Source organism: Cnephaeus nilssonii (genome assembly GCF_951640355.1).
Source record: "Cnephaeus nilssonii genome assembly, chromosome: 5".
Taxonomy (NCBI): Eukaryota; Metazoa; Chordata; class Mammalia; order Chiroptera; family Vespertilionidae; genus Cnephaeus; species Cnephaeus nilssonii.
Genome location: NC_137076.1, coordinates 66,900,533 through 66,922,497, shown reverse-complemented (window position 1 = coordinate 66,922,497; position 21,965 = coordinate 66,900,533). Strand labels below are relative to the sequence as shown.

Sequence of the window (21,965 nt, the reverse complement as noted above, 5' to 3'; positions counted from 1 at the left end):
GTGTGCAGACTGATGCTCTATCCATTGAGCCAAACCAGCTAGGGTAGGGCTATAGTTACATTTTCTTAGGTTAAGGAATAACTACTGTACAGTTGGGTTGTGTAGTAAAAGATGATCAGAAGGTATAATGAACAATTATGCTAAGTTGTATTTCCTTTCATCCTTAGTTTGAAGTCTAGCCAAGGGCCTTGTTTGTTAAGTTTTGTAACTTGTATGTGGTAGTTTGAGTTTTGTGACTTCATATGATTTCATAATGTGTCATCCACAGTATGAAAATGTTTGAGTTGGTTTACAGTCAGAGGGGTTTAATTTACTTGAGAAGTTCATACTAGTGAAAGTTATTGCAATGTTTGACTTCTCTTTAGAGTCCAAGAAAGAGAAAAACAAGACATAGTACAAATCCCCCTCTGGAGTGTCATGTTGGTTGGGTAATGGATTCCAGAGATCACGGGCCAAGAACACCCTCTGTCAGGTACTGTATTTGTCAAACATCGTTTTCTTCTTGATTTTAAGTTTGTTGAAAACAGTTATTAATTAGATATTTAGAAATAACTTACAAATTAATGTTAGCAAATTATAGAACAATGAAAATACTAAAGAGAAACCAAAGAAGGAGAAGTAAATGCTCTTGGATGAGCTGATCTTTTTTCTAATCTTTATCTGGAAATTTTGATTGATGTATATCCAAGTTTACTAATTCTTTCCTCAGCTGTGTCATCTACAGTTTTTTCACTAATCTTTAATTGACTTCCTCACAAGATGGGGGCTCCTGGGCCTACCTGTACCCAGTGACTTTGCCTTCTATTATACCGCAGGGCTTCTTTATCTCTGCTTTCCCTTGTCTCTCACTGCTCCTTCTTTTGAAAGTTCTTTCTTTCTGGCTCTTTGTGATGTGTATCAGCCATGGTATAATCATTGTAGTGAAATTATTTAATGCTGGCTAATGCTTACTACATTCTTTGAGCAGTGCCCCAGGCACTGTGCTAAATGTTTTATAGGCGTTATTTAAATTTTTATATTTGTCTTCTTCAGATAGTAAATTAATGGATGGCAGAACCTCAGTGCCTGGCATATGTAGTACTCAATAAATGACCAGGTGAATGAAACTACCTCTCCCACTTCAAAGCAGATAATGACCTTGTGTGAACAAATGGTGTTGAATATAGAACTACTTTGTATAACTTAACTCTAATTTTCCCATGGTTTATTTGGTTTGCTTGGGGGTGTCATGAGAAACTTGCTGGGCATGGACCATAGTATTGGTCTTGATGGATGAGTAAGATTTTAACAGGCCAAGGTGGGAAATAGGTACAGGATTTAGAAGGGAGGAAATAACAAAGTTACCAGAAATATAAAAATATATCGTGGTGTAGCACAAGGCACATCACTTATATGCACCTGGAGCCTAAGATATGAGAAGGCCTTAATGGGATTTTATGGGAAATGATTCTTGTAAAAATTAAGTCAAGGTTTGATCAGGCCCTTTTGAATATCCTGTTGAGAAAATTGGACTTATTCTGTAGGTAATGGGTTTTGAGCAGCAAAAGTGGTATGATTTTGTTAAATACTTTTGAAACCTTTTGGTTTACGGACCTTTTTAGACTTTAAAAAATGATTGAGGACCTCAGAGCTTTTGTTTTGGGAGTTATATAATTTACTGAATTAAAAAGTAAAACTGAGAAAATATAAATATTCATTTTAAAATAATAATAATAAACCCATTATATGTTAATATAATTTAATTTTAATTTGTTGATTTTGTTGAAGTAGAGGAATAAAATTCAGGAAAGGGAGGAATATTTATTAGCCTTTTCAGATAATTTGAAGATATTCTTGTTTGATATTATACCAAAGCTGAATGGGTGGTAGTTTTTTAAAAAATTTAGTTGCAATGTGGAATATGAAACCATATCAATTACCTTTACATACCAGTGAATTTTTAAAAAATATATTTTTATTGATTTCAAGAGAGAGGAAGGATGAGGGAGAGAGGGATAGAGACATCAGTGAGAGAGAATCATTGATCAGCTGCCTCTTGGATGCCCCCTACTGGGGATCAAGACTGCAACTTGGGCATCTGCCCTTGACTGGAATTGAACCTGGGACCCTTGAGTCTGTAGACCGATATTCTATCCACTAAGCCAAACTGGCTAGGGCAGTGGTCGGCAAACTGCGGCTCGCGGTTTGCCACTCTGTTGACTGAGTTTGCCGACCACTGGATAGGGGCTCACAAGGAACAACAACAGCCTGTAATTATTGGAATCGAGAGTCTAGGTCAGTGGTCTGCAAACTCAGTCAACAGAGCAGCAAACCAGGGCGCTCGCGAGCCACAGTTTGCCGACCACTGGGCTAGGGCATCTGTTTTAACCTTTAAAGCTTCCAAGGGAAAGCTTATCTGATAAATTGTGGTTAATGTTGGTCATTGTCAGCCTTTGATGTGGTAGCAGATACCCATCTCCCACCTCCCAGCTCTGTGACAGACTGGAAGATGGCTACCTACTTTATGGTGTGGCTTGCTGAAGTTCTGTGTTCTGACTGCTAACTGCCTCTGATCAACAAGGTGCAGCCACAGAGTCTGGTGTCCATTGTTTCATTTCCCTCTGTCTCAATGTCCTATTTTGGGGGCATTCAAAAACAACCGCTCATAGAGGGAAATGTAGAAAACTACCACACATGCCCAAGGAACGATGCAGGCTCAGAAAAGACCTGAGAAGACTTTAAGCTTTCATCTCAGGCTTATCTCCAGTATAGAAACACCCTGTAACAATAAAACAAACAAACAAAAACAAAACTGGCAAACCCTTGGGAAGAGGGAGAATCTGATTGCTAGAATTACTACATTATAAGAGTCATGTATATTTTACCACTCACAGAGACTTGTACACACAGACTCCTAAAAAAGTAACTACTAATTTCATTAGAAAAGTCTTTAGGTATTAGTGGAAACTGCCAAACTCCTGGGGACAAATACAAGGTTTCCAAAATTTGAATTTTTTCATGAAAGCTCAAATTTTTCCTTGATATTACAGACTAATTTTGTTCATTTTCAAGGAAATGTCTTACACAAAACAAAATCTGAATAACCATATTTTATTGGTTATTCTTCTAATTAAAAATGGTATTCTATGAAAAAGTCATTTAGTTCAGCTTACAACTTGATCACACACATGCTTTGACTTAAGACATTTCTCTTCGTTCAAGCTGTTGTAACTAGTATGCTATAGATTAGGAAGCTTAAACTACAAATCTTCATTTCTCTCAGTTTCAAGAGCAAGGTGCCAACAGATCCAGTGTCTGGTGAGAGACCACTTGCAGTTTTCAGATGACCATCTTGTTGTATCTTTACATGATGGAGAGCAGAGAGAGAGAGGGAGAGGAAGCAAGCTCTCTCATGTCTCTTCTTAGAAGAAGGGCACTAATCCCATTTCTAAGAGCTGTACCCTAATGACTTAATTACTTCTTAATACCATCACATTGGGGGCTAGGAATGAAATAGACATTTAGTTCATTGACTTTGATTTGTCACAAAAGTGCTTTTTGCTTCCTTCCATCCCATATTTTTCTAATTGTGATAAAAAAATGCATAACATAAAATTTGTCTTAACTATTTTAAGTGTACTGTTCTGTAGTGTTAAGTATAGTCACATTGTTGTAAAACATCTCCAGAACTTTCTCATTTTGCAAAAGTAAAGTTTCTGCCCCATTTTGTCACACACAATAAGACATACTTAGGGGTTGAGATTTCATGAAAAATTTTTTTGCTTCATCAAGGACATCAGAAATTGCCAGTGCATAGCAATCAATAATACAAGCACTAGTAAGTGAAATTTGGTGGCACTGTCTCAGTTTGCATCAGTGATTATATACACCATTGCTTTAGTATTATCAGTACAAATGTTAACACGGTAAATAGAACAAATACTATTTTAGATTTGACCTTACAGACTTTTTGGAAACCCCTTTAAGCATCCACAGACCACACATTGAGAACCACCAATTTAGAATAATGTCTTAGGAAGATAACTTTGGTGGAAAGATAGAGGAGGGAGATGGAAAAACAAAGATAAAAGTTCCATTGAAAGCATCTGAAAGTATAAATTTGAATAATGGAGTGCAAAAAAAAAAAAGAATAGGTGGATTTAGGAAATATTTCAGAAGTGGAATTGATTTACAAAATTGCAGGTATGTGAAATTATTGCCTTTGTGCCAGATTTTATTCATTATTTTCACTTACTCAATTTACATCATTAGCCTAATTACTCAAGAAAATTGAAAAATTTTCTACCATAAAAAATTATCTAAACTAAATAATGGATCTAGAAGAGGAATAAGCTAGCTATTCAGTTATCTGCTTCTAGTTATTATTTTAGGTTCAGAATTTGACTTTGTAAATCAACTTCTGAATTTACCTGCGTGTTGAGCATAAATAGCAATTCATATGTAGATCTATATATCATTTGTTTAGGAGCATTTTGGGGACTAATGTCTTTTCCATTGCTCATATTCTCAGTAGTGAACCAGTAGTGCAAATCGTTTTAAACACTTGGTTCTTGATATTTTAGTTTGAAGGCTTTCCCCCCCTCCTCAAACAGCAGTTCAAATGCTTCACCTTCAGAAGGTGCCCAACTCATAGGAAGTTATGGATGTACTCCTCACTCATTCCCGAAGTTTCAGCATCCTTCTCATGAACTTTTGAAGGAAAATGGCTTTACCCAACAAGTGTACCACAAGTATCATCGAAGATGCCTAAGTGGTAAGATTCTTGTCTTTTACATAGCTATGTTTAAAAATAAAATGTAATTCTAAAAATTTCAAATTGTGACATTTAATATTAGGTTAAGATATTCTTTTATTTGTTACTAGAGGCCCAGCACACGATTCAATCGTGCGGGTAGGGTCCCTAGGCCTAGCCTCCTGCGATCAGGGCCATCTTCTGCCTGTTCGCCAGTCCCCAGGCCCAATGCTGCCTCCGCCGCCGCCACTGAGCTGCCAGGCTGTTGGGATCCCCAGCTCATCCCCAGCCGCTGCCGCTGCTGCTGGGGCTTGAGGCGCTGACGAAGGGGAGCACGGCAGGGGATCCGGGTGCGGACAACCGGCTCCCCGCCTCTGATGGCAGCGGAGCTGGGTGTCCAGGGTGTCCGAGGCAGCCCCCCTCAACGGCCGCCAATCCAGCCGTTGAGAGGCAGGGGGGGCGGGGTGGGAGTCCCGCGCCTCTCAATGGCTGGATATGCCACACCGAGTCCCGCCCCCCAGCCTCCCACCGCCCAATCATGGGCGTAGCGGAGTGATGGTTATTTGCATATTGCCTTTTTATTATGAAGGATACTTATAGTTACCTTAATTAAACATGTTTATATATATTCTTAGGTATTTTGTAGCTTAGACACATATCCTATATAATAAAAGCCTAATATGCTAAGTGTACAGTTGGCTGTTCAACCAATCAAACCGTAATATGCTAATGATATGCTAAAGCCACTCAACCGCTCGCTATGACAGGCACTGACCACCAGGGGGCAGATACTCCAACTGGTAGGTTAGCTTGCTGCTGTGGTCCGGCCAATTGGGACTAAGTGAGATGGGACGGACACACCCTGGAGCCCTCCTGCAGTCCCTCCCTGGCTGACCAACCTCCAGCATCCCTCCCCGGCCCCGATCGGGCACCAGTGGGTTCCCTTGGCCTGGTCTGCACCCTCTCGCAATCTGGAACCCCTCAGGGAATGTCAGAGCCGGTTTTGGCCTGATCCTGCAGACCAGGCTGAGGGACCCCACTGGTGCACAAACTTGTGCACCGGGCCTCTAGTTAAGAAATAAAGTTGACCATATTCTTGTTACTTTTGGCAAATGCTTAAATTTATTTAGAAGAAACCCAAATACATTTTGAGGATTAATATGTTTCAGCTTTCTTTAAATTATGTAAAACATCTGTTGTTTTGCCTTTATTAAGTTTCTTTACTTTAAAAAATGTTTTATCATTTTAACTTTTTTCAGACAGAAAGCGCTTGGGAGTTGGCCAGTCTCAAGAAATGAATACTCTCTTTCGTTTCTGGTCTTTTTTCCTCAGAGACCACTTCAATAAAAAAATGTACGAGGAATTTAAACAACTTGCTTGGGAAGATGCAAAAGAAAATTACAGGTCCAATATTTTTCTGTATTTTTACACTTGGAGAGATTTTTTAAAAATAAAAGTAGCCCAGTTTTGAACTGTGAAAGTAGCCTGCATAACCGGAGGGAAGCTGTCCTAATGTCTGTTGCTGCATAGCAAAGTACCCCCAAGCTCAGAAACAGCAAACATTTAATAGTCCACAGTTTCTATGGGTCAGGACTCCAGGAACAGCTTAGCTGGGTCGTTCTTGTTCAGTTCTCTAATGAAATTGCAATTGAAGTGTTGGATAGGGCGACAGACTTGACTGGCTGGAGGATCCTTTTCAAGCTCACTCACATGGTTATGGGCAGGAGGCTTTAGTTCTTGACCATACAGGCCTCTGCTTAGGTCATCTTACGACATGACTCAGAGCTGATGAAAGACAAAAGAGGGAGAACTTCTAAGAGGGAAGCCTCAGTGCCATGTATAATCTACACTTGAAAGTGACATACTATCACTTCTGCCACATTTTGTCATTCGTAGACCCACCCTGATAACAGTGTGGGAGGGTATTGTACAAGGTTGTGAATACCAGAAGGTAGGATCATTTGGGATCATTTTAGGGATGGCATAAAGGCCAAATGAAATTTGAAAGATTTCTCTCTCTCTTGTCCACCATTACCAACTTCCCTTGCATGTGCATATATGTCCCCAAATTAATACGTGCTTGAGCCAAGAAAAACTAAGACCTCTCATGACCTGATTTACCTGTCCAATCTCATTTTTCCTGCAGTTAGTTCTCTAGGCAGCAGTGATACTAACTACGTGTTCTCTGAGTGAACCAAGCTCTCTAGCATCCAGATTATCTTTAGATATTCTTACCTGTTTGTTCTTTTCTTCCTCCCTCTGCTTTACTAACTCATTGGTTTTGTCCAGTTAAACCTTGCTCTTTTTTTTGAGAAATGTTCAGGGGTAATTTTAAGAGTGCCTATAAGGCTGAATTGAGACCAGATCAGGAGAGTGAGAAAGAACACGAAGTGGACTACTACAAGCTATTTATTCCTGGGTAAAGTGAGAAAGAAGTAGTGATAGAAGAAAAAAGATAATTTTCCTCTCAATATTTTCTAGATTTACCCATCTTCAAGGTCTAAAAATGGGTTCCTCTTGTAAATCTCAAATAAAAATATATTGTTAGCCTAGCTGGTTTGGCTCAGTGGTTAGCGCGTTGGCCTGTGGACCAAAGAGTCCCAGGATTGATTTTGGTCAAGGGCACGTGTCCGGGGTTGCAGGCTCAATCCCCAGTAGGGGGCGTGCAGGAGGCAGCCAATCAGTGATTCTCTCTCATCATTGATGTTTCTATCTCTCTCTCCCTTTCCCTTCTTCTCTGAAATCAATTAATAAAAAAAAAAAGGTATTGTGATCTTTAAGAGGGGAAAATTTGCTGCAAGAAAATTTTTTAGAAAACATTACATTTGCACTGACTTGTAAAAATAAAGCCCATTTAATTTAGTTTGCATCTAGAATCCTTATCTTGTTAAGGAATGACAGGCACATGGCATGTGTACCTAACTCTATTTTCCTCTCCTCTGTCCATTGCTGACATCTCTAATCAATCCAGCAGTTTTAATATTGCTCTTGAATTCAATAGTCTTTCTTTTATCACAATTTTAATAGCTATTGCTAGCTAGTTTACCAGATTTGACACAAAAGGCAAACTTGGCCATTTCTTATCTCGATGTTCTCATTCACAGTGTGGTTTATAACCCATTGAAGAGTTGAGAAATCAATTTAGTGATTCTGACTTGCTTAAAAATATACAGTAGAAAATACAGTAACATAGTAAGATTAAGTTGTTTCATAATTCATACATATGTATAAATTTAAGAGTAGTTTGAAAAACTTATATGTGCTTTTATGTACACACAGTGTATATGAGTGTTGTATTGACTTGTTCACAAATTAAAATATTTTTCTTACTATTAAACTCAGAAAAGTTTGAAAGCCATTGTTATAATTAATTTCAGCATATTTTGCTATTTAATAAGCAAACAACTTTTCTGCAGGACTCACTAATACTTTTCTGATCCCATTCCTACCCAAGTCTAGGTTGGGAGTTCCTCCTCTGTATACATTTCTAATAGCTTTTTAACATCTTTTATAATTTTGGGTCTGTTTCTTCAGTGTTCATGACTAGACTGGATTAGCTATTTCTTAGGAAGTATAGCATAGTGGTTCAGCACGGGGAGGCTTTGAAATGAGACCTAGTTTTGAGTTCTAGCCCATTAATTTATTGTGGCCGTGTCAAATTTTAATCCCCCAACCTTTAAGTTAGTTATAAAGTTGGGAAAATTATGGTAGATACCCTTGTAAGGTTATTGTGAAGATTAAACAAAACATCATGTAAAGGACTGATACATAGTAAGTGTTCAATGAGTGGTTATTATTATTAGGAAGAAGATTTTTACTAAATATATCCATTGACAAGAAATAACATTAAGATGGTTTCAAGAAGGAGGAAGAGAAATAACATTTATTACATATCTTCAATGTGTCAGCTATGGTCTAAGTGCTTTACAATTAGTATCTCATCTATTCTTGAAAAGTAGGATATTTTAATCCCTATTTACAGGGATATAGTTATAAGCCTAGAATTTAAATATTGTTCTTAGTCTTTGAGCATCTCACAGTGAGGGGTATGTGAATAAATGACAACTAAGATGCTGGTCACTTGCTCTGCTCTTCATCTAGCAGTTATGCTGCATATTTGGGTTGTGTTCTTAATGTTATACTTTTGGTCTTTGGAATTGATTTGCTAAGATATAAGAGTAAAACTCAAATGTTGTAGTAGTCTATTAGTTATTTCCAATAATCTAAAAATTCTAACATTCCTCTAAAGTATTAATTTGATAAAAACCAAAAGTTCTAAATTCTGCTTTTCAGAGAGAAAAGAAGAAAGGGGCTTAGGCTTCACCCCCAAAGATGCTGATTTTAATGGTTTGCAGTGGAGCCTGCACATCAGTGTTTTTTAAAAGCTTCTAGATGATTCTTATATGTAGACAAGGTTGAGAACCACTGATATCAATGTAATATGATCCCTTAAGAAGAGAGTCAAGGCAGATTTGTTATTCTGAGCTGGTGTTCCTTTAATCCTTAGTTCCCTTAACCTTCAGTCAAACAAGCTCAAAGAGTAGCCTCACTTATGGCTACCAGAGCACAGGGCTCCAGTTCATCTGTGGGTGTGTAGTTGGTAGTCCTACATTTCTCTTGGCAGGTTGATATTCCTCTGGACTATTACTCTTTATTTTGTAAATAAGCTAGTTACAAAACACACACTCACAAACACACACCCTTCTTCTCTAATACATTGAGGCATCCAGAATGACAAGGATTTTAAAAATGAGGAATCTTTTGTGGCATATTTTAGTTGAGTGAGCTAGACATGGCCCTTACACTGCTGTCCTGTTGATTTTGTCTGCTTTCATGGGTTTTACTCTCACCGTTAGTTGGAGGTTGAGCCCATGTAGTTTGCTGATCCACTATCCACAACTTGTCTCAGGCTCTCTAGGTAGTTTTTTGTGGCTCTTTTTTTTTTTTCTAATCTTCACCCGAGGATATTTTTCCATTCATTTTTAGAGAGAGTGGAAGGGAAGGGGAGAGACACAGAGAAACATCGATGTGAGAGAGACCCATCGATTCGTTGCCTCCTGCACATGCCCCGACCAGGGCTGGTACAACCCAGGTATCTGCCTTTGACCAGAATCAAACGTGCCTACAACCCAGGTACCTGCCCTTGACCAGAATCAAACCCAGGACCCTTTAGTCTGTGGGCCAATATTCCACTGAGCCAAACCGGCTAGGACTCCAATTCTCTAGGTACTTAAAGGAGAAAAACAAGGACATTTGTTTTCTGATTTATTTAGTGATTACAATTCTTTTAGCAAAATGTCTTTTATGAAATGTACTTTATCAAATGGGTCAACAACGCCTAAGGTTTAGAGCATAAGAGTATGGTCTTTATCTCTCTAGAGTAAAGATTATGTTCAAGAATATTTAATACTGAAACCGGTTTGGCTCAGTGGATAGAGCGTCGGCCTGTGGACTGAAAGGTCCCAGATTCAATTCCGGTCAATGGCACGTACCTTGGTTGCGGGCACATCCCCAGTAGGGGGTGTGCTGGAGGCAGCTGATTGATGTTTCTCTCTCATCGATGTTTCTAACTCTCTATCTATCTCCCTTCCTCTCTGTAAAAAAAGAATATTTAATACCATGCACAAACACACCATTATAAACCTTGGTTTGGGAAAAATCTAAAACATTCTCAATTTATCATTAAATCTTTTGGCTAGTTCCTCCAAAGAAGTTACATTCTCGTTGTTCAAGGGTTCCTCTCATTCTCCATGTTCCCAGTGTACCTCCAGGAGGTGCTATGGCTGAGTCAACAAAAACAGCAAAGCCAACTATGGATTACTAGTTACTGCTTCAACTAAACATCTGCATATTAAACATTTTTTTTGTTTGGGGTTATTTGTGCCATATTTGCTTGTATCAATGCTGTTAAATATGAGATATTGATATTGTCATGGCAAAAAAATTATAAGTATTTAATTTCTTTTTCACAGGTATGGATTAGAATGTCTTTTCAGGTTTTATAGTTATGGACTGGAAAAAAAATTCAGACAAGAAATTTTTAAGGATTTCCAAGAAGAAACCAAAAAAGACTACGAATCTGGTAACAAAACAAAAAATAACTTATTCTATTTATTCATTGTAAACCTGAGTGTCAATGAATAGGAAATTTATAACTTTTTCCTCAAGGCAGACCACTTAAGATCTTCAGGCCACTATTGTGGTGCTTGATGAAGGATGGGGCACCATAAGGAGTAAGACCTTTCCTATGAGGAGTTGTATTTGTCATTATTCACTTGACAAATGTGACTACTCACTGATATTCTCTTACACAAAATTTCTGTAGCATCAGTGGATGTGCCTGGAATGGTGGGGCAGCACAGTGGGTAAGAGCGCAGGCCCTGGGCGAGGTCAAAGTCCCATTTCCACTGCTTAGTAGCTATGTGATCTTGGGCAAGTTACTTAACCTTGTTAGTTTCAGCTTATTCATCAGTAATATATACAAAAGCAACTATATTCCAGGGTTGTATATCCTTCAGATTATTTTAATATGTAATAAACCACTGTATATAGCAAATGCTCAATGTTAGCTGCCTTATTCATTAAAATGTCTTATTCTCAAGACCTAGGTAATGTGTGTATTGGAAGGTAAATGGTTTATTGCTGGTAGGATTATGTTCAATATAAATAATTTTTAAAAAATTTCTATATAACTTATGTATATTCTTTTCTGTTATTAGGTCAGTTGTATGGATTAGAAAAGTTTTGGGCTTATCTAAAATATTCTCAATCTAAGACACAGTCTGTTGACCCAAAACTTCAGGAATACCTCTGTAGCTTTAAGAGGTTAGAAGACTTCCGTGTTGATGTAAGTTTTAAGTCCTTTCTTCTATATTGCTAATTTTATTTTTAACTTTTTATTTTGAAATTTTAACTTTCCAGTTTTGAAATCAAATTTTAAAGCAGGTACAAAAATAGTACAGAGAATTCCCATATACTCTTTTACCTAGAATTCCCAAATGTTAACATCTTACATAACTACAGTGCAATTGTCAGTTCACTTCAATTTTGATATGTTTCCTATAGTTAAACAAATTATAGATTTAGTAACTTTTATGTGGATATGTTGCAAATCTCCCACTTAGCAGCTTGAAATATTTTCACTTTTTATATATTTTTACTAGAGGCCTAGTGCACGAAATTCGTGCACGGGAGGTGCCGGGTCCCTCAGCCCAGCCTGCACCCTCTCCAATCTGAGACCCCTTGAGGGATGTCCGATTGCCCATTTAGGACCCTTCCCTGCAGGCCCAGTAGGCTCGGGCCTAAAGGGGCAGTCAGACATCCCTCTACAATCCAGGACTGCTGGATCCCAACTGTTCGCCTGCCTGCCTTCCTGATTGCCCCTAACCACTTCTGCCTGCCAGCCTGATAACCCCCTAACCACTCCCCTGCCAGCCTGATTGATGCCTAACTGCTCCTCTGCCAGCCTGATTTCCCCTAACTGCCCTCCCCTGCAGGCCTGGTCACCCACAACTGCCCTCCCTTGCAGGCCTGGTCCCTCCCAACTTCTCTCCCCTGCTGGCCATCTTGTGGTGGCCATCTTGTGTACACATGGGGGCAGCCATCTTGTGTGTTGGAGTGATGGTCAATTTGCATATTACTCTTTTATTAGATAGGATAGTTTTTGTAACATATGCTGATATAATATGAATCTAGGGTTCCCTGCATAATAAAATTAGGCGAGAATGTTAGGTGCATCTGTAGAGATAATAGGATAGACTTTATACAATGTGATTTTTAAAAGGGAAAGGAAAGCATTAAAAAAAGAATGGGATGAACATAAAAAGATAAAGAAAAAGGATGAAGAAGAGAAATCAGGAAAGATAAAGAAGCATCAAAAAGTAGAAAATAGAGGTGAAAGGAAGGCTAGGTTCATCGCTACTTAGTACTGTAATCTGTCTTGAAATTTTGTGTCTAAATGGATTAGATCAGTGGTCGCCAATCCTTTGGACCTCACGGACCACCGGTTGGCGACTGCTGGATTAGATGTCCCAGGGATGGAGTTAATGGAATGAAGAGCTGTGTTTCTAGAGTGGCCTAACCAGTTCTGTCACAGAGACATCCCTGCTATCTTTATAATAGTGATGTTTGTCCTTTCTGAATTGAAGCTAAGAATTCAGGCCTCCACTTTCAAATACAATAGAATATTGGTGAAGGAGGTTATGGTCTTAACTTGTCTTCAAATGAAAATATTTGGTTGTGTGTCATTTTGAGCTCTAAAATCTTGGTCACTGTAAAGGCCTAAAAGACTGATTTTTTAAAATGCAGGATACCTTTCTACTGCCTGCCTCTCTGTGCTTGCAGTCTGAATGGGCTGGATATTTATGTTTGAAAGTGTTTAAATTTAGTAGTACTATCAATAATGCTCTCCAGTCCTTATCCTAGAAATTTGAGATAAACCTTCAAACTTGCTAAAGGTGTTTGACTTGGTATCTCTTCCCCCCCACCCCCCTGTTGCTTCCATTTATCTGTTTGTTAAACATTACCATTTAAGCAAGCCTAGGATAGGAGGTTAGGGCTGAGGAAGGGACTAGAGTTATAAATGCTTAACATTTGACAGAAGTTGAATAAAGATGAAAAATATCCCCTGTGAAACATTTTCTTGAAGCAAGGAACCCAAGCTTACACTTATGCCCTGTTGTGTAGTTCAAGCCCTAAAACATAAGAGAAGCTTGATAAACATGTGTTAAGTGAAAGAATGAAAAAATACTAGCAAGATGATTTAGTTGGGAGGACATTCAAGTTAATACCTTAAATTGCTGTTAAGTTTTTTGTATACTAATAAAATCTGCTGAAGCACAAACAGTTTCCTCTTTGTTGGAAAAGTCTGGCTTTAGATTTTAAATGGAGGAAAAATAGTATAACCATTACTGTGTTGTCTTTCATAATTTGCAGCCCCCTATTAGTGAGGAATTTGGAAGAAAAAGACATTCATCTACTGGTTCAGAGAGTGATCATCATAGACTTCCATCTCATTCCTCCACAAAGTCACCAAATGCTGCTAAGCCTGCATCTGCCAGTCAACTTCAGATTCCAATAAATTCTCCCAGAAGGAATATGTCACAGGAGTCCAGTGACAATTCACACCAGAACAGTGCTGCCTCAGTCTCCACAAATGGTGAAATGTCTGAGAAGTAGATGCTTATGAAAGTTGCCTGCCCTTGAAATCAACATTTACATCGATATTTATTTGGGAAAACCTTCTGATGTTTAACTGTGATGATCAGAAAAAAGAAAAAGGAAGAAAAGTGGTACCATTTTTTTTTTTCCATAGCAAGATAAATTCTAAAAATGTTTTCTCTGACTTCATGAACAGGATAGTTTTGGTGATCTATTATAGAGATCCTCTAGTAATGAATAGGTCTCAGTATTTCTTTTTCAAGGCCATTGTTTACAAGAACAGCATTCCTTAAATATATTCAAAAACAACACAAGGAATGCCTAACATTTCAGGTCATACTTCTTAAAGAAGATATAGTATGTTGTATTCATCTATAGAGATTTCTTAAAGAATCTAATTACCCCACTATCAATTCATATTTGAAATTAAAAACAAAGGAAGATTACGTAAATATTTTTTAATTCAGAAAAAGAATATGAAATGATACATTTGCTTTTAGATGTGTAGTTTAAAGAAAACCTTTTTTTGTTTTTTGTTTTAACGAAAGTAGAACTATATTGCAGTTATATTAAAGCATAAGCACTTTGGATGCGAGATTTTACTTTTTCCCCTGTGAGTTTAACCTCATGATTTCTATAGTTATTGTGTTGGTGTGGAGTATTGTGAATTGGCATTAGCTGGTTACATATTAGGAGTGATTTACTTTTTGTGATTCTACATAAACCTGCAAAAGCAATTGAAAAGTACTGAAAACTGGGTTGGAATATTGTCCTAAATTAATTAAATCTTGCACTGTTTTGAATGCATCAGCTCTTTGTACATCTGCAGGTGGGTATATCACAAACAGATTACCTTCAATTTAAAAGGAGCATTTAGATTTCCTTTTTGTTTCTTTTAGTTTTTTATGCTCGTGTTTTCAAAAGTTATAGTACATTGATTTCTAATTTTTATTGCTATTGCAACTGATGTAAATGATAGTTTCAGTTTTTGTGGGAAGTAAAAAATAAAGCACTTATTCTAAGTTATTTGAATTGATTTTTAATTACTTTTGTTTAGCTATAATATTCAAATATTGCTATTAGAAGACCATTATATTTTGTGAATAAAGTTTCAGTTATAAACATATCCATTTTTATTTAGCACATATTTTCTTGTATTGGCAGTAGCAGCTGGTTTAATACACTGAATTTATTATTTTCTTTTTGGTGTCTCGATCCTATAGAATGGCAACATTGAAATACATATAATCTTGTTTGAATAAATGGGCTATTTGGTAAGAGATGTTCATTAGATTATTTCCCATGCATAAATAATAATTTTCAGTTTTATAATATTTAATATTTGGGGGGTCATTTTGATGTTTTAATTTTAAGAAACAGTCAAATTTGAATATTTAGAAAATAAAATAAATTTTACTTAGAAAGAGTTTTGGATAGACAATGCAAAACTAATGGATTAGGATAATAAATGCTTAAATGTTTTCTAGTGGATATGTAGCTTTGGCTTTTCAGTAAGATTTCCAAACCATGCTTATTCCCTTTAAGTCGTCTCTTGAAATGATCTAAAAATTTTCTCTCAATATCCCTTTTGTGTTGAACACATACATCTGAAACCTGTATTTAATATAAGATTTTGTACTTACCTAAATTTGATTGGAAAATTGTATGTTTTATATGAAAATATAGTAATCAAGAATTTTGTGATGTGTAATAAATTAGTAATTTTATCACATTTTTATTATAAAATTAATGTCTGTACATTGCGAACTTAGAAAAGCACAAAGAATAAAATAAAGTACCTTTTTAAAACAGAAAAAACAAAATTGGTATCATGCTATACATATAGCATAATAATCTGTTTTCTCACATGGAGGTGAGCCTTTTACTATTTTTTGATGCCATTAATATTTCTAGATTGTGGGAAGGTTTGGGCTCTTATAATCGGCAATGAAATAACATCTCTATAGATAAATCCTTTTTTTATTTTTAATCTTTATTGTTTAGGTTATTACAGTTGTTCCTCTCCCCCCATCCCCCCCCCCATAGCTCCCCTCCACCCAGTTCCCACCCCACTCTCTGCCCTTACTCCCCCCCCCACTGTCCTCATTCATAGGTATACGATTTTCGTCCAGTCTCTTCCTGCACCCCCCAGACCCCTTTCCCCCCGAGAATTGTCAGTCCACTCCCTTTCTATGCCCCTGATTCTATTATATTCACCAGTTTATTATGTTCATCGGATTTTTTATTGACTTGATATTTAGATTCACTTGTTGATAGATATGTATTTGTTGTTCATAATTTTTATCTTTACCTTTTTCTTCTTCTTCCTCTTCTTAAAGAATACCTTTCAGCATTTCATATAATACTGGATTAGCGGTGATGAACTCCTTTAGCTTTTTTCTTATCTGTGAAGCTCTTTATCTGCCCTTCAATTCTGAATGATAGCTTTGCTGGGTAAAGTAATCTTGGTTGTAGGTTCTTGCTCTTCATCACTTTGAATATTTCTTGCCACTCCCTTCTGGCCTGCATTGTTTCTGTTGAGAAATCAGCTGACAATCATATGGGTAACTGTTTTTCTCTTGCTGCTCTTAATATTCTCTCTTTGTCTTTTGCTCTTGGCATTTTAATTATGATGTGTCTTGGTGTGGTCCTCTTTGGATTCCTCTTGTTTGGGGTTCTGTGCGCTTCCTGGAGTTGTAAGTCTATTTCTTTCACCAGGTAGGGGAAGCTTTCTGTCATTATTTCTTCAAATAGGTTTTCAATATCTTGCTTTCTCTCTTCTTCTGGCACCCCCATAATTCGGATGTTGGTACACTTGAAGTTTCCCGGAGGCTCCTTACACTATCTTCATATTTTTGCATTCTTTTTGCTTTTTGCTTTCCTGGTTGGGTGTTTTTTGCTTCTTCGTATTTCAAATCTTTGACTTGATTCTTGGGATCTTCTATTCTGCTGTTGGATCTCTTTATATTATTCTTTATTTCAGTCAGTGTATGCTTAATTTCTTATTGGTCCTTTTTCATATCCTTGAGGGTCTCACTAAATTTATCGGCGGTTTCTAGAAAATCCTTCAAAAACCTTACGACCGTGGTTTTGAACTCTATATCCAGTCGTTTGCTTTCCTCCATTTCTGTCATTTGTGACCTGTTTCTTTATCTCTGCATTTTGGCTTCTTCCCTGTGTTGATAGAGTGGCTTTGTGTGGTAGGTGTCCTGTAGGGCCCAGTGGCTCAGCCTCCCCAGTTACCTGAGGGTGGACACTCTTGGTGCATCCCTTTGTGGGCTGTGTGCACTGTCTTGTTGTAGTTAAGCCTTGATTGTTGTTGGTATCACTGGGAGGAATTGACCTCCAGGCCAGTTGGCTGTGAGAATCAGCTGTGTCTATGATGGGAGGACTTCTGTGCTGGAGACACACTTATGGGCCAAGATTTGCTTCAGTGGGGCTTTGGTGCTCACTGAGTCTGCCCCCTGAGTGTGTCCCTTATGGATCTGAGGAGTTGTAATCTTGATGGTCCCACTCTGACCCCTGGGTACACTGGCTCTTGGATCTCCAAGGAGGTGCTAATTTAGCCTCTGCATGAGGCCACCCAGCAGGAGCTATGGAGAGATCTGCAGATTCCTCTTCTTTTGGGTTTGGAGGTGCCCAGATGAGGCCTAGCTGTGAAGCAATGCAAGCTGCTGTGGGGCCTTGGCCCTTCTTTTGGATGTTCTGGGTCTCTCTGACCCAGCTGTTGTTTGTTAGGTAATTTTAGATTTCAAAGTACCAGGCCATTTATATGCAAAAGCCTCTGCGCACAGCTTGGGTGGGGCGTGGTCTCAGGGTATCAACAGGGTAGAGCAAACAGCTATGGCTGATCCTCAGCCCTGCCCTAAGAGGCCCCGGGTCTCAGTGTCCCTCGGTAATCGCAGCAAGCACCTCTGAGAGAAAGCCGCCCTCGAGTTCCATCCGATGCCAGACAGTCCAGTTTCTCCCAGTATGAGTCTGGGTCCCCAGAGTCTTGCCCGGAACTAGAGTTCAGAGCAGTCGGGAGCTTGTGTCTCCCTCCTGATTGAAAAAGACAACCGTGTACTCAGTTGCCAGCCCTTTCCGCGCTTTCGCCTACGTACCTCTGCACTTTACTTCCGCACCTCCTCTGAGTCTCATTGTGCTTTTCTCTTTCCTTCTTAGTTGTAGAATTTCCACTGAGCCAGCCTTCCTGTGGTTCTGGATGATGTCCGTTTTGTCTTTTAGTTGTAGTTTTGAAGTGGTTGTGCGAGGCAGCAATTTCAGGTGTTTACCTATGCCGCCATCTTGGTTTCCTAGATAAATCTTTATGTATAAACTTGGAGTATGGCCTAGCATAAATTCCTGAAGTTGAAATTCTAAGTAAAAATGTATTCCCATTTAACATACTACTCTAAGATGGTTACACAGTTTATACTTTCTCCAGCATGTTTTCCTGCATCCTCACCAACACTGCTTATTATCAATCTTTCTCTGAAAGATTTAGCAGCAAAAAATAGTACTCTAATGTCATTATTTTTTTAGAATATATTTTTATTGATTTCGGAGAGGAAGGGAGAGGGAGAGAGAAAGATAGAAGCATCAATGATGAGAGAATCATTGATCACCTGCCTTCTGCACACCCCCCTACTGGGGATGGAGCCTGCCACCCGGGCATGTGCCCTGATTGAGAATTGAACCAGAGACCTCTTGGTTTATGGGTTGACGCTCACCCATTGAGCCACACCAACCGGGCTAATGTCATTATTAATGTCATCATTTTCATCAAGATGCTACTGAGTGATAATAGTTATTATTCATTAACTATGTTATTTTTTTATTTACTGCTTTCTAATTTTGTTAGTATATGTTTGACATGGTATGTACATTTTTTGGGTAAAACTTTGAAAAAAGTATACTCCTTAAAGAAACTCCAGCAATAAAACTCAAGCAAATAAAAGCATTGCTATTCAATAAAAAGAAAACATTATTGGCTATGAATCTAAAGAGCCCTACCCAAAATTTACCCTACTGACCTTCCTTCCTTATGATTTTGCAGTTTTTTTATTTTTATTTATTTATTTTTAATATATATTTTATTTATTTTTTTTACAGAGAGGAAGGGAGAGGGATAGAGAGTTAGAAACATCGATCAGCTGCCTCCTGCACACCTCCTACTGGGGATGTGCCCACAACCAACGTACATGCCCTTGACTGGAATCGAACCTGGGACCTTTCAGTCTGCAGACCGGCGCTCTATCCACTGAGCCAAACCGGTTGGTTAGGCTGCAGTTTTTTTAAATTTTATTTCATACAAAAGGCAGTGTTGTGCAAACTCGATCACTAACTCTGCATGATGTTGCAGAAGTGAAGGGAACCAGGTTTGCTGAAGTAATTGTGGTGATAGAAATGTATTAGCCTCTGAAGCTACTGAGGTGGTTCATTCTATCCTAGTACAGTGTAACTACCAATTACTGCTAATAATGATTCTAAACATTGTACTAATGTGTTTATTTGATTTTTAGCACCGTGTGGTAATAGGACAGTATCACAAAAGTTAGGGGTTGGGAAAATGAGCCTAAAATAATAAGTGCATGTATTGGAAATATTATTACAAATGAAACACAGCTCTGTCCTCTTTAACTGTATTTTTAAGAATAACATTTCTGTCTCTTTTTTGTTTTATAGAAAAATAAAAGGCAGTGTTAAAAAGTTTAAATCAAAACTACTTTCCTAGTAAAAGGGATTAAGGAAGGAAGTTATGTTTAAAATTGATTTTTCTTTTTCTTGCAGAGTTCAGCTTTTTATTGAATGTGATACAAAAGCGGTTTCGTCAGAAAGACCAAAGCCCATGTCATCCTCAGACTCCTCCATTCTTCTTTCTTTGCTTTCACTCTCTTCTGCCCAGCTGGGGCAGCCGTGGTGGAGGGCAGGACCTCCTGCTGGTACAGCACAGCTGCTGGGGCAGGTTCACCAGCCCCTACACTGCCGATGAGGCTCCCCTTGCTGATATTGGCCAAAGCCTTTGCAAACAGGCCCAGTCAGAAAGGTTCAACATTGCCCTAGCTGGTCTGACACAGTGGATGGAGTGTCAGCCTGAGGACCAAAGGGTCCCAGGTTCGATTCCAGTCAAGGGCATGTACCTTGGTTGCGGGCACATCCCCAGCCCAGCCCTGGTTGGGGCGCGTGCAAGAGGCAACCAATCCATGTTTCTCTCTGTCTTTCCCTCCCTCTTTTACTCTCTCTAAAAATCAATGGAAAAATATCCTCAGGTGAGGATTAACTAAAAAAACAAAGGTTCACATTTACACTGGCTTCTTTAATGAGGGCATTGATCTTATCCTCAGGGTGAGGGCCCAGTAGATGCAGGTGAGCTCAGAGACGGAGGCCATAGTATGGACAAGTGCAGGGTCCGTGCTGGGGGGCACAGTGCTAGTCGCCTGATGAACTGAGGGCCTCACCCCAATATGGCCCTAGCTTCTTTGAAAGGACCAAACACCTTACTGATAGCTAGGGAAAGAGGTTTTAATTTTTAAATTTTATTTATTTGCCAGTTTGTTACTCCAGTCTGACACACTCTCATGCTTCTTGCCGTTATACTAAATCAGTGGTCGGTAAACCACGGCTCGCAAGCCACATGTGGCTCTTTGGCCCCTTGAGTGTGGCTCTTCCACAAAATACCACGTGCGGGCGTGCATGTACAGTGCGATTGAAACTTCGTGGCCCATGCGCAGAAGTCAGTTTTCGGCCTGGGCAAGTCTATTTTGAAGAAGTGGCGTTAGAACACTCAAGGGGCCAAAGAGCCGCATGTGGCTCGCGAGCCTCGGTTTGCCAACCATTGTACTAAATGATATTACTACTTTCCTTTCTATATTTAATCTTGCTTTTCAACTAATTTCTTAGCTCTTGTGAACTGCTTATCTTTATTTTCCTCTTGCATAAGGAAGACTGATTCAATACAGCAGTGATTTTCTACTCGTGTGCCACAAGAATTTTTAAATTTTTAAATTTATTTTGAGAGAGAGAAACATAAATTTGTTGTTTCACTTATTTTTGCATTCATTGGTTGCTTCTTGTATGTGCCCTGACCTGTAACCTTGAGGAATCAGGACAACACTCTAACCAACTGAGCTACCCAGCCAGGGCATACTTTTAAAAAATAATTCTTAATTGATTTTTAGAGAGAGAAAGACAGACACACACGGAAAGAGGAAAGAATTCTTAAAGCATGCAATACCTAACTAGTCAGGGGCACTGACCTCTTTTCCCTTGGATTATCAAATAAAAAGACAACAATCAACACAATAATAGCCGCCTAGTGTGAATGAATCAAAATTATACCTATTTTTTTGTCAGAATGGCAAGATTATAATTTTTTGGTGTGCTACAGAATTTTAGTGATTAGTATGTGCCACGAGATGAAAAAGGTTGAAAATTGCCATGATAGAATAATGCCTACTTTTATTGCCACTAGATGGCAGGATGAAATAAGTCAGATCTGTAGTCTTTTGACAGAATGAGTGTGTGTGTGTTTGGAGAACTCTAACTCCATCTTGTGGTGACATAAAATTATATCAATTATTATTGCATTCCTAACAAGTCCTTATTACCTTGTTAGGGCAATGTCAAGTGGTGCTTAGTTATTAGTAAATACAGCAACAACATTAAGATTTGTGTATGGTTAAAGATAAAAATACTATTGCTTTGTTTTCTTGTCCTTTCACTTAAGAGTTTGAAGTGGCCTGCTGGTTTGGCTCAGTGGATAGTGTTGTGGACTGAAGGGTCCCGGGTTTGATTCCGGGCAAGGGTACATGCCTGGGTTGCAGGCTCAATCCCGAGTAGGGGGCTTGCAGGAGGCAGCTGGTCAATAATTCTCATTATTGATGTTTCTCCCCCTCCCTTTCTCTGAAATCAATAAAAAATATATATATATTTTTTAACCCTTTGCACTCGCTTGCTTTTTTCTCAATTCTTTTATTCTACACGGGATTTAATTTTTTAAATACCCCAGATTTTACAAAGCGCGGCAGTAGAATAAAAAACTGGAGTTTCTTTTCATACAAACTTATTTATTTGGATTTTTTTATATTTCAAA

General features: G+C 38.4%; 1 protein-coding gene across 12 annotated transcripts in view; it reads left to right on the top strand.

Moving 5' to 3' along the window:
• The window catches only part of LARP1B (La ribonucleoprotein 1B), a 92,340-nt gene extending 76,601 nt beyond the window's left edge, over nucleotides 1-15,739 (top strand). For 4 of the 12 annotated variants that reach the window (XM_079770660.1, XM_079770662.1, XM_079770656.1 and 1 more), the window contains 6 exons: nucleotides 366-472; nucleotides 4,563-4,753; nucleotides 5,992-6,136; nucleotides 10,705-10,814; nucleotides 11,452-11,579; nucleotides 13,667-15,739. In XM_079770660.1, the coding sequence (XP_079626786.1) occupies nucleotides 366-472; nucleotides 4,563-4,753; nucleotides 5,992-6,136; nucleotides 10,705-10,814; nucleotides 11,452-11,579; nucleotides 13,667-13,909 (924 nt within the window). In that variant the 3' untranslated portion in view covers nucleotides 13,910-15,739. Of the gene's footprint in view, nucleotides 1-365; nucleotides 473-4,562; nucleotides 4,754-5,991; nucleotides 7,766-10,704; nucleotides 10,815-11,451; nucleotides 11,580-13,666 lie in introns of those variants that run through there. The other 8 variants (XM_079770659.1, XM_079770658.1, XM_079770663.1 and 5 more) reach the window with 6 other exon arrangements.
• The last annotated feature ends 6,226 nt before the right edge of the window (nucleotides 15,740-21,965 follow it).